This window comes from Alexandromys fortis, unplaced genomic scaffold (assembly GCF_014885135.2).
Source record: "Alexandromys fortis isolate MF-2015 unplaced genomic scaffold, M_Fortis_MF-2015_v1.1 scaffold_72, whole genome shotgun sequence".
In the NCBI taxonomy this organism is placed as follows: Eukaryota; Metazoa; Chordata; class Mammalia; order Rodentia; family Cricetidae; genus Alexandromys; species Alexandromys fortis.
The window spans coordinates 7,818,631-7,831,618 of NW_026067969.1; the positions used below are offsets into that span (position 1 = coordinate 7,818,631).

The window sequence follows — 12,988 nt, forward strand, 5'->3', positions numbered from 1 at the left end:
TTGTGTCTCGTATGCTGAGACATTAAGATCTTGTAGCATGATCTGCCTATGGGACAGACAAGCAAGGGCAGAAGAATGCTGCTTTGAATACCTTGGGAAGGAACGGGGCTAAGTGTTTTTATTTTTCCAGTGCACAGTGATAGCACGCATTCAGAAGTTCAAGGTAGACATAAGACTGACCCCACAGTATAAAGAAGGAAGAGCAGAGAAGACCATGGTTAAGTTCCATGTTGAAATCACCAGGCTCATTTTAGTGTGTTTGAGACACTTGGACTGCGGCTATTCCCACTCTGACAGCCTGTTGTGGGTGTTCTGAGGTTACTGTTGGGAAGCAGTGGTGACGCCATTTTCCTGCTCTGAGAGCTTAGTCTCTGGCTTTTCCACCAGCGTTGGTTTCTTTTTCAGTCTTTTGTCTGACAAGCTGTCCCTGACTTAGCAGCTTAGCTTACAAAGACCGCAGAACATCTTTACAAGTTGAGTGTGTCTTTCTTGGCAGTGAAATGACAACTTTTGGGTTTGCTTTGTCTCATGTCCTTTCTGGGGTGGGGCTTCTGCAGCCAGCCTGTCCCGGTCAGCCTTCCTGTCTCAGAGGTACTATGAAGACTTAGATGAAGTCAGCTCCACGTCATCCATCTCTCAGCCTCTGGAGGGAGAAGATGTCCGGTCACCTTGCAAAGAGGATGAGGCTGTGGTCCAGATTCATCGGCATGCCCCTGTGGTCCGTACACCTTCTATACAGCCCAGTCTGCTGCCCCAGGCGGTGCCTTTTGCTAAGCCTCACCTGATCCATAGCTCCTCACCTGCTGCGATGAGCTCCCCAAGTAAGTCAGCGGTTAAAGCTGTGACCATGAGCTACATGGCCATGTTGTGGTCACTCCCTGAGGCCATCTGTCTTGTGTGCTCACTGCTGTAGGGCCTCGTCAGGGCTTTGTGTCATGGTGACTTCTAGCAGAGACACAGTACTGGAACAAATCCGCTTTACAAGAAACCAAGCTCTGTATTGCTCTAAATACTCTCTTGTGCTTAAGAATTTTTAATTTTAGTATTTTCCCTAGAGCCTAACAGAATTTACCATTTTAACTTTTCTGTGTTCCCTTTGCTGATCACATTTTTCTGATAAATCCCCCCCCCCCAGTCTCTACATCAGCCAGCAAAGTTATTCCTCAAGGAGCTGACAGCACAACGCTGGCAACCAAAACGGTGAAGCATGGCGCACCAGGTCCTTCCCACACCGTTGCAGCGCCCCAGGCAGCAGCTGCTGCAGCCCTGAGACGGCAGATGGCAAATCAAGCGCCAGGTAAAGACTGCAGCACTGTTCTAGGAGAGTAACTGAGCTGTCCAGGTAGCAGGTGTGGCCTTGGATGGGAGACTGCTGCTCCTTAGAATAGAAGGATAACTCGGTGGCCTTGATATCTGTGAGGAGAGCTCAAGTTGTTTGCTCTGAAGGGAAGGTATTGGACAGGTGACACGCTTAGTTTTGTGGGAAGTTGATGGGTTTTGGTGCTGATAAGTCCTACTTTTGATTGGTGTTCTCTATTTTAGCCCTAACTTGAACAATATTTTAAGGATCACAGCCACTGGGAGGGTGGCTGTAGTGTGCGTACTTGTGTTCTAGTGGGAGAGAGTCAGCAGAGCTCGGCCTTCGCAGATGTGCTGTGCTATGCTGATGTCGTCACTGGTCCCCAGTTAAGGCTTACCTTGTCAGGATTTAACAGTCTAGGGCTGGACTCAGGGCTAGTTGTCACTCTTGTCAGCTTGGCCAGCCTTTGGTTCTCAGTAAGAGGCTGTTCCTCCTGCCACCGGGCCCATACAGTTGGCACAAGTGCTGCCTGAAGATAGTAAGGAAGAGTCTTAAAATACAAAAATACAAAGCCCCCCACAAGGAAAGGTTGCCTAGTCCCAGAGTGAGGAGTGCCAGTGTGGGCTTTATAGTGAATGTGATCTGCATGGACAGAGTGAAACCCTGTCTCAAAAAAGTAAAGCAGGGCTGGAGAGATGGCTCAGCAGTTGAGCCCTGACTGCTCTTCCAAAGGACCCAGTTTCAATTCTCAGCACCCACATGGCAGCTCACAACTGTCTGTAACTCCAAGATCTGACACTTTCACACAAACATATAAATACAGGCAAAATACCAGTGAACATATAATAAAAAACAAATAATTTTTAAAAAAAAATTGCTCAACAACAATAAATCAAGTTTAAATATTTCTCTGTGTAGCACTGGAGCCTGTCCTAGAACTCACTCTGTAGATAAGGCTGGTCTCAAACTCACAGAGATCTGCCTCCCAAGTGCCGGGATTAAATATAACCTTCTTAAAATACCTAAAATAAATCAAGATAGCTCTTTAAGGTACATTTAGGCTTTCAGTAGCCCTAAACTGAAGGCTGTCAATCCCTGCATGTTGCCATCCCTGTCAAGATGAGCTAACAGTGTGGCAGATATCTGGGTTTTGCTGCAGAAAACTGGCCAGGGAATTGTCCCTCTATGCCGGTATGTTTTATTAAGTGGCATTGACGTCCATTCCTTGGCCTTTGGTAATTCGAGTCAGCCAGGTGTTCTGTTGACCGCACTACTGAGTAGATTGCCTTCATAGAAGGTTGCTGTTTCCTCAGAGATAGGCTTTTTGACCCTTTACAGGAGTTAATGTGGTTCTCTTTCTTCCCTGTTACATAGCTGTGAGCACTCTGACCGAGTCAACTTTGAAGAATGTCCCTCAAGTGGTAAACGTACAGGAACTGAAGAGTAACCCTTCAGCCCCTTCTGTGGCCATGGGGTAGGTCACGGCTCTTCTGTGTGTTCATCCCACAGCGTGCTGTCCTTTCCACTTTGCCATGAATCAGCTGCAGCTCACAGCCTGAGATCTATGAATACTTTGTTGGAGGCAAAGTTGCATGGGCATACACTAAGCTATAAGTCAGGTGTGAAGTTTGATGTATCCATTTGTTTTAATGTTCTCAGGGTTCCAAAATTGACATTTCAAGTCCAAGTGAGCACTGTGTGATGATGGTGATGTAGAGATTGGCAGTACCCTCCCTCACTTCCTCTCTTCCCTCATTTGAATTTTTTAAATTAAACTTGCCTTCTTCAAGAAGGAACAGGATTTGAGAAGCAAACAACTGTGCCTGCAGACCTTCTGCTTCTCCTCCGTGCTGCTTAGGCAAGATCCTTGCCAGAGCTCACTTGGCTTTAGTCTTCTCCGGGGCTAGGGTATGTGGTGCCAGTCAACCCCATACCCCAGCAGTACGTACGTGCATGCGTGCGTGCGTGCGTGTATGTAGTGCCAGCCAACCCCGTGCCCCAGCAGTGCATGCGTGCGTGCATGTGTGCTTGTGTGTGTGTGCATGCTTGCGTGTGTGTGCATGTATGTGTGCGTGTGTGTGCGTGCGTGCATGTGTGCGTGCGTGCGTGTGTTGTGCACACCACTTATCCTCTACTCACTGCACTGTTTGGAGTCACGTTCCCTCTAGAACAACTAGCCTCCCTGTGCTGTCTGGAAATCCTTTGTCTTGAGTGGAGAATTACTAGGGACCAGTATCTTTAGATGATCCAGTGTCTGGTGCCCATGGCTAGTCAGTGGCAAGGGGAGCGACTATAGGCCCTGTTTTTTTTACACCATGCTCCTGTCCTCTATTGCCACTATGGAACAGACCTAGCTGCCCAATGCTCCATTTTCATTTGGAGTGGCCTTGCCTCGATGTCTGCTGGACTTCAGTTGTTTGCATATTGGTCTATTTACCAACAGTGCCTGCTATAAAGAGTTACAATTATTTCAGGGTCAAAGTAATAGCCAGGAAACCAAATTTGCCTTCTTTGCTGTCTTGGAATGACTCAAGGCTGGTATTTGTGAGAACTGTGCCCTGGAGTGTGGGAGCTGGAACAGATTCCCATCTAGAGAAGGCAGGAATCCACTGGAAGGCAGAGTGCTGTGTTAAACACGGCGTGCGGAAACAGTGTGGGCTGGTACTTCACTAACCGAGGAAGAGAAGCGCCTTTGCCAGCGCTCAGCTCATCTCCCTATCCTAGCTCCTGCTTCTGCTCCCTGATGGCTGGGTCTCACTCTGCTCTCCTCCAACAGAATACCACAGTGTTGGAGGATTTTAAAGATCTGTTCCTTATTTCTGTCTTTGTGTGTGTTCCTGTATGAGTTGATGTGCACTATGTTAATGCAGGAGTCTGGAGACCAGAGAGAGTATCAGACCCCTCCTGGAATTGTGAGCCACCCTGCATGGGTGCTGAAGCAATAATTGTTCCTAATGCAAGGCCATTGGAGCTGAACTCTGATACGGTTATTGAAGTTGTATACACCCAGTGCCTAAAACATACTTTTATTTTCATTTTTAGCTTTAAAATGGTTTTCAGTTAGGTTCATGTTTCTGTGTGTCAGAAGACAACTTGTGGGAGCTGGTTCTCCTTCCATCCTGTGGCTTCCAGTGGTCAAACCCAGGCCATCAGGCTTGACCTCTCACTGGCCCTTTTAAATAGGCTATTACCTGTCCAGTAATTGCTAACCTTAAAAGCAGCTCTGAAATTGAAAATAATATTTACCGCCTTACCCCTGGGGGAAGTTGATAGTGAAATGCCTGATTTTCAGGATCTTGTAAGAAGCTGTCTCTGAAGTATATTAATGTTGCACTTACCTGCTCTGCAGTGATCTGCCCGCTCTATATTGTATAGTTGTAAGGCTGTTCTTCCATCTGTATTTAGCTGAAGCACTCCGTAGCTGTTTACACTCTGTAGTGTTAGTCACTTACTTCTGCAGCTTCCTGCAGAGCATCTGTTGCGAGTGTGGCTGCCCTGCCAGGGGTTAGGGGCAGGAAGCAGTAAAGAAGGCATTTATCTTTCAGCAAGGAGGTCACCAGACAACCAACTATATAGTTTTGTTTCTCTGTCATGTGTTGGGTGCAGGAGAGGTTCCAGGTGCTAGGAAGCACAAAGCAAGACACTCAGGCAGATCTGGGCTTGGGGAAGAGTTAAGAAAGAAGATACTGTAGCCACATTCTGAAGAATGTCCAGAAGGTGCTAGGCAGAGCAGACAGTGAGAATTCATGCTCAGTGTGTGAAAATCAACCTTGGCAAGGGCAGAGCATATTCGGGTCACAGTTGAAGGCAGAATAGCTAGCTAGAGTCTTGGTAGGAAGTGGAGTGAGATGGGTACCAACAGTTGGTAGGATTTTTTGTTTGTTCTTCCTCCTCCTCCTCCTCCTCCTCCTCGTCTTCCTCGTCATCGTCTCCCCCCCCCTTTTTTTTTTTTTGAGACAGAGTTTCTCTGTCTCACTCTGTAGACCAGGCCTCAAACTTAGAGATTCACCTGCCTCTGCCTCCTAACTGCCAATATTAAACATATTTTTCATAAGTATCTGTTATATGCTTGGTGCCAGAGATAACACAGCGAAACAGACCCTGATCATATTTTCTAATGCTGCCCTGGTCATGGAAACATAAACAACATCCAGAAATATGTAGCATAGTGGGTGATCATAGATATGGTGCACGCCGGGCAATGGTGGCGCATGCCTTTAATCCCAGCACTCGGGAGGCAGAGGCAGGCGGATCTCTGTGAGTTCGAGCCCAGCCTAGTCTACAAGAGCTAGTTCCAGGGCAGGCTCCAAAGCGACAGAGAAACCCTGTCTCGAAAAACCAAAAAAAAAAAAAAAAAAAAAAAAAAAAAAAAAAGTATGGTGCAGAAAACAGTATAGGGAAAGGCTTTGGGGACTTGAGTAGCCGTTGTAAACATGGTGGCTGGGGAAGACCTCCCCAGGAAGGTAATGTAGGAGTGAAGACTGGACAGTCAGAGAGCAGATATTGTGAACAACAGGATTCCAGTCATGGGCGTCTGTTGCAGGATTGTGTCTGGCATGTTCCTGAGGCACCAGGTCTCAGGTAGCTAGAATAAGGGGAGACAGAGAGCAAAAGGGGCCACTGGGGGGATGAGCTCAAGAAGCCGCACTGGCAGATAAGATCTTGATTACTACTTTTTGATGTGCTTGTGGTAAATTTGGAGGCCAGAGGACAACCTCAGATGTCATCCTCAGGATGTCACCCACCTCCCTGGAGACAGAATGCTTAATCACGGGTCATAAGATGGATTTTTTTTTTGGTTGTTCTGTAACTCTTATGTCATCTTATTACAAAAATTGGTGGGTTTTTTTTTTTTTCAAGACAGGGTTTCTCTGTAGCTTTGAAGCCTGTCCCGGAACTAGCTCTTGTAGACCAGGCTGGCCTCAAACTCACAGAGATCCTCCTGCCTCTGCCTCCCCAGTGCTGGGATTAAAGGCGTGTACTGCCACCACCTGGCCCAAAAATTGGTTCTTATACATAGGCAAATGGACTTAAGATTCATACTTACTTTACTTTTAGCTCGACCTTGTAGTAAGTCTTCACATCACTGATTTGGGCTGCTGCATAAGGAGGTCATCGCCCCCTTGCCTGGGAGCTTTAAGAGCCTAATTGATCAGTGACCGTCTCTAATCTTCCCTTTAGGGGAAGCACCCAGGCTTGCACCTAGTTTTAATACTGCCTCCTGTTTTGTCATTTTGGGTTCACACCTTCCTCTGTAGAGCCCACCACTGAAGACAGATTTTGGTGGGCTTTAGAAAACTGTTTTTCCAGCACTCGGGAGGCAGAGGCAGGCGGATCTCTGTGAGTTCGAGACCAGCCTGGTCTACAGAGCTAGTTCCAGGACAGGCTTCAAAGCCACAGAGAAACCCTGTCTCGAAAAACCAAAAAAAAAAACAAAAAAAAAAACTGTTTTCATATTAGGTTCTGTGTACTTCCTCACTTGTAAAATGTAATGGCCTGCAAACCCTGCAGCAGCAATGGTCAGTGCTCCTCCTACCGCTGTACTGGCCCTGACTGTTCCATGACCCAGCACCAAGTGCTCATTGCAGCCCCAGCTCAGTGTCCCTGCATGTCAGTGACACATCCAATCCTTTGAGGGTCTTAAGGTTTAGCATATATGTCAGATTTCAAACCTTTTTTGAGTGTACTTCTGTAATGGTATGAGATATGGCCCACTTCACTCTTCTTATCCCCGCACCATTGGTTAGTCTTTGAATATTTGACCGATCGCTCTTAAAGTGCATGATTCTAATCGGTTTGCTGACATTTTAAGAATTCCTGCATCTATCTTAATGAATAATATTAATCTAGGGGCTGGAGAGATGGCTCACAACTGCCTGTGATCTGACAACCTCTTCTGACCTCAGAAGGTACCTGCACAGATACATACATATAAATAAAAATCATCTTCTAAAAATTTTAAAAAATAGTAATTGCAGTTTACCTTTTTTTAGTGTGTCAGGATAATCATCCGTCCGTCTATCTATCCCTCTGTCCGTGTCTTCGTCCCTGTCCTCGTCCCAGTCATAGTGCCTCCCCTCTCTTAAGTCTCATAGCCCAAGTTGACCTTGAACTCAGAATGTTGCTGAACCCTGAATTTCCGACACTCCTGTTGTCTTTGTTCACGGAAATAAATGGCTGGGTCAGTCTTCTGCACTGATTGGTTTCTTTTGAGACAGCTCTCATCTTGTGTGGCATAGACTTAGCTTGAAGTACAGTGCTGCTCCTGTCTGTACTCAGGCTTGGTTTATATTTGTTCTTGTGATTTCCTGACTTGATTTGAGGTACCGGGTTCGAAGCTTCTTTTTCTAATTCACAGCAAAGAAAGACTTGTTTATGGCAACTCCTAACAGCCTCTCACATTCTTCACTGGAGTATTTGTGTCCTGGTTAGTCTTTTTGGTCGGCTGTAGAGGATACAGTCTCCCTCAGCGTAGTCTGTCAGGTGATCGGTTAGCGCAGACTTAGCACAGAGCTCCATTTCTCCTCCCATCTGTTTCTGCCCATCTCACACCTGTGGTGCATTGTTGTAAAGAGGTACAAATATATTCCTTATTTACTCTTGAAAATCTGTTTGGTTTTTGAGACAGGGTCTCAATGTGGCCCTAACTAGTCTTGAGCTCACAGAGATCTCCCTTGTCTCTGTCTCAGAAGAAACTGCAGTTCCATTGAAGAGACTTGTTTGGACAGTGCTTTTTCTTCAGGACATTAGCTGATAGGTGTGTCTCCATGGGCAGGTTTCAGAAATGCCTCAATAGGTTTGGATTCTTAAATCTGTGCTTCTCAACCTTCCTAATGCTGTGACCCCCTTAATACAGTTCCTCATGTTGTGGTAACCCCAGCAATAAAATTAATTTTCTTGCTACTTTATAACTGTAATTTTATTACTGTCATGAATCATAATGTAAATCTTTTCTGAGCTAGGCATGGTGGTTCACACTTAATCCCAGCCCTTGGAGGCAGAGGCGGGCCAATCTCAGAATTTGAGGCAGGACTGGTCTACTGAATAAGTTCTAGGACAGCCAGGACTACACAGAGAAACCCTGCTTCTAAAAAGCCCAATAAATATACAAAGTAACATTTTTATTAGTTCCTCTTTTTCCCTCTAGGTTCGTTGTCATTTCTTATTTTTTTGATAGGATGTCCTCTCTACTTACTTGCTTCACTTGCGAATGGATGCCAAAGATTTCAGTATTCATTGCATAATTCAGTAGTATGTAGTTTGGTTCTGCCCCATCAAATATGAATATTTATTAAAAGATATGCTAATAATTAAAAATTCTCTAAAAGAAGACATGTGTTTCTGTTTTAGGTCATTTAAGCTGTTAAAATGAGTGAAAGAATGATTCTTTTTTTAAACTTAACTTTATGTGTATGGACTTGAAGGTGTCCGATCCCAGGGAACTGGAGTTACAGACAGTTGTGAGCTGCCATGTGGGTTCTGGGAATTGAACCTGGCTCCCCTGAAAGAACAGCCAGTGCTCTTGACTGTTGAGCCATCTCTCCAGCCCCATGAAGAATTGAGTTATTTTTGACCCTTTCCCGGCAGTGGACAGAATACTTACCACTAAGAAAGGGCCTACAAAACCCTGGAATGCCTCACAACAACTCTGGTTCTCACTGTTTTGTTTTCTGCTCTGGTCCTCTGATAGTGGCTTCCTTTTTTAGATCGTGTGTATGTGTGTGTGTTTGCATGCATGTTATACGTGTACGTCATGTGTGTGCCTGGTGCCAGTATAGGCCAGAAGAAGGCACTGTATTGCCAGGGATTGGTTGTGGGCGACTGTGAACTGCTTGTGCTCGTAACCTCTCTAGCCCGGTTTTTTCTTTTGAGAATAGAGTGAACAAGTGATGTCAGATCTATTTCAGGGTCCTCTTCTGAACCTGGGTCTCCCCCATATTCTCATGAACGTTTCTAGTTGCTGACGTCTTTCACTTGGCCCTTGTCTGTACATATCCTTTGAGTGTGTTCACTGGAGAGTGTACTGTTCTTTGCTGTAACCCTTTGTTGTGGTAGAGATTTCTTGAAGCTGGCTTATGGGTAGGTTTGTTGTCTACTGTACCAAACAGCATTTCTCTACAGAGGTGTCACGTGGCATAGTGTGCTGTGCCTGCCTCCTGGCTCTGTGTTTGGGGACTCAGGATGCCCGGGAGACGTGTATCATAGTCACAAGTGAATAAAACAGTAACTGCATGCGACTAGGCTGTCATGATTTAATGTACCATCGTGTTGTCGTTAAATTTTGGGTATAAATATCTTCCAGGATTTGGATAACTTGCTGTTTTCAATCTTCATTTCTATTTTCGCATAAGAAAGGTTCATTTCCCTTGTGGGTCCCTGAGTTCAAGCTGTTCCTGTCAGCATGTGGACTGAATCCACCCGGGGATCTTGGGGCCCAGCAGTCTCCCCGGCACAGTGCTTCTCTCTGTTGGAGACGAGCAGAGCCGCGGGTATGCACGGCACCTGAGAACCTGTGTGTGGAACGTCTCGGGCACTGTTTGTTCTGACAGAATCATCATGGGGGTTCTGTTTCATTGAAAATGAGTCTGTTTTTCTTCCCCAGTCTAATCAAGTCAGGGAAGCATCTCTGTTACTCCCAGAGAGAATCCAAGCGGACTGTAAAGACTAAGCTGTTTGCTGATGTTCATTGATGTGTGTGAGCTTATCTTCCCTTTTTAAATTTCTTTTTCTCCCCGAGATAAGGTTTCTGTGTCCCGGAACTCTCTCTGTAGACCAGGCTGGCCTTGAACTTAGGGTCCTTCTGCTTCTGCCCCCAAGTGTTGGGATTAAAGATGTGCGCCACCACCTGGTATCACATCAGTTTTTGATGGAAAGTTATTACTCCTCCCTCAATCTGAAAAGTGTTCTAGAAAACAGATCCCACAACTGCAAAACTGCTACTATAAATTCCAGTTAAGTAGCGTTAGGTTGAGGACAGTGACATTGAAAAGCTTCCCCTAAATGCTGAGGACTCCATCTGTGATTGCGCTGCTATGTGGGTTCTTCTAGGCTCTCACTAGCTGGGAGTGAAGCCGTGCTCCCTGAGTACGGTGTTTAGAGCTGCCGAGAGGTGTTCATGGAGTAGCCACGTTGCGTGGTGGAAGTGGAGCAGCAGTGCTGCGGAATCTGCCTCCGGCTCTGCAGGCATCCAGTCTCTGGCAGCACCTTTGTGTGAGCGACTGGTTGTCTGTGCCCTGCAGAGTCTGTTGAACGTCTTTTCTCAGACTTTGAAAAAGAGAATCTGAACGTCCCCACATGGTCTAAAATAGGGAAGCAGGAACGAAGAGTGCCAATTGTCCCAGTAAGAACAGTATCTGTTTGGAAATGATTGCAAATTGTTTCATGGAATTGTAGAAAGGAAAAAGCTAACAAGAGCATTGTTTTGAATTTTATATGATTGAAAACCAGAAATTTAAATTTTCATTTTAAGTGAAATTAATTTTATATAATTGAAAACCAGATTTCATTTTAAAAACTAATTATTTCTTTAACAGATTGAGTTTGGTTGGGGTCTCAGACGTCTGTATTCTGCTTAAAGTGTTGTCATATGTTGAACAGGGACCTGGCTCGAGGATGAGCGTGTTTGTCCCCAGCCCTGTCTCTGAGCAAATGCTTTCTGTGTCTTTCAGTCCTTCGGTGCCGCACTCAACAGCCAAAACACCGCATGCAGTGTTAGCTCCGGTGGCCACCAGCCAAGCTAAGCAGGTATCTGACTGATGTGTCCCTTAGCAGTCATGCGCACTGTCTCTGTAGCCGAAGATCATTTTATGGCTTGACTTCATTTCAGTGAATGTGAATCTCAGAAAGGCTGTTACTTCTTTTCCATAAAATTCATGCCAGCTTTGACGTGGTTAACGAGAGTAATAAGTCAAGGCCTGATACTGTCTTCATGGACCACTGACTTTCTGCTCTAGTCACCATAGACCCTGTGCTCATAGAATGCTTTCCGATGAGGTGTTGTAGTTCGCAGGGTTTTTTGCTTTGTGTTTAGTTTTGTTTGCTTGTTTGACAATATCTCACTTCATGCAACTGACTTATACAACAGATGTTTAGATAAGTCCTTTTTGAGGCAACTGAGGTCAGGTGACTTAGTGGGGCCCACCCAGTCAGTAGCTGCCAGTTCTCTGCCCTTGACTTCTCCCACTGCACCGTTGAGCGTCCGTGCTGGGTGTGGGTTGTCTTAGCCTGCAGCTCTGGTTTCTCTCATGTCTGCCTTGGAGACAGCAGCTTTAGATTGCCCTTGAAACCAGAGTTTTAGGCTGTGTCTACATAGCTGCCCATTGGGAGTTCCCAGAACCACCCTGTTCCTCCCTTTGCCTCTGTTCTTCTGGAGGGTGTGTAGTTAAGTCATACGCCGTGACAGGTGAGGACGGAAGTGCTGCCTTCCTGGTCGCTCTGTTGGAGTTCACTTAATTACGAGGACTGTCCCTCCTTTGCCCACTCACTCCTCTACCAAGTATCCAAGTGCCGCTTTTGTGCCAGCCACTGTCCTGGGCGCTGAGAAGCCATCTTTGTGCCACACAGGCGTCTCCAGTATGACGTCAGAGGTTAAAACATTGGTTTTTTTCCTTTCCCTTTTTGTGGGTAATTAAGCTGAACTCAAGTTTTGTGCTTGCTTAGTTTATGGTTTGCGGTTCCATTTTACATGTCCATTTAATGATGGTTAGCAGTTTAACGTAAACATTTTTCTTGTGTTCTGTGCAGGGGTCTCTGATAAAATCCTTCAAGCCATCGGGACCCGCAGCAGCATCCGGTCAGTTGTCCGCTGGTGATAAAGCAGCAGGTGAGTCTGCAAGTGTGTTGATGAGAATGAAGCTGAAAGATGCTCCTGATAGTTCTCTGTGCAGACCACAGAGCCAACAGCAAGCACACAAGATGCCATGTTCTGAAGGCCTCGGCTTTGAGGAATTGCAAGGCTGTTGATAAGCCCTTAAGAATTTCTGAAATTTGGAGTTGAATTTGAAAGACTTTAGACTCAACATAGAGAAAACTTTTGATTTTTTTTTTTTTCTCTTTTCTTTTTGGTTTTTCAGTACAGGGTTTCTCTGTAGCTTTGGATCCTGTCCTGGAACTAGCTCTTGTAGACCAGACTGGCCTCAAACTCACAGAGATCTGCCTGCCACTGCCTCCTGAATGCTGGGATTAAAGTTGTGCGTCACCTCTGCCCAGCTTTGATGTTCTTTTTCTAAAAGAAGCAATAGCAATGTCTTCCTGCCTTGCTGCATGGTCATTGTTAGAAGCATATTAGACAGTTGATCACTGTTCCCTCTTCTTAAAGGGAAAAGATTCTCATGCCTTGTAGCAGCCTTACAGATTATAAATTACTCTTCCTTTCCTTTCCTTTCCTTTCCTTTCCTTTCCTTTCCTTTCCTTTCCTTTCCTTTCCTTTCCTTTCCTTTCCTTTCCTTTCCTTTCCTTTCCTTTCCTTTCCTGCCTCCTTTCCTTTCCTTGCCTTTCCTTTCCTTTCCTGCCCCCTGCCCCCTGCCCCCTGCCCCTTGCCCTGCCCCTCCCTCTCATTTCCTTTCTTGTCCACTAGGGGGTCTCATATAGCTCAGGCATGACAAAGTTCTGTAGCCTAGGTGATCTTACCTCTGGTTCCCCAGTGCTAAGATTCTCTGCGTGTGCCACCGTGCCTGGTTTTATACAGTG

General features: G+C 45.8%; 1 protein-coding gene across 3 annotated transcripts in view; it reads left to right on the forward strand.

Moving 5' to 3' along the window:
* Positions 1-12,988, forward strand: part of Nup214 (nucleoporin 214) — an 80,094-nt gene that overhangs the window by 37,367 nt on the left and 29,739 nt on the right. For all 3 annotated transcript variants that reach the window (XM_050155361.1, XM_050155362.1, XM_050155363.1), the window contains exons 22-26: positions 558-821; positions 1,136-1,297; positions 2,675-2,774; positions 10,969-11,044; positions 12,044-12,122. In XM_050155361.1, coding sequence (XP_050011318.1) covers positions 558-821; positions 1,136-1,297; positions 2,675-2,774; positions 10,969-11,044; positions 12,044-12,122 — 681 coding nt within the window. The remainder of the gene's footprint in view (positions 1-557; positions 822-1,135; positions 1,298-2,674; positions 2,775-10,968; positions 11,045-12,043; positions 12,123-12,988) is intronic.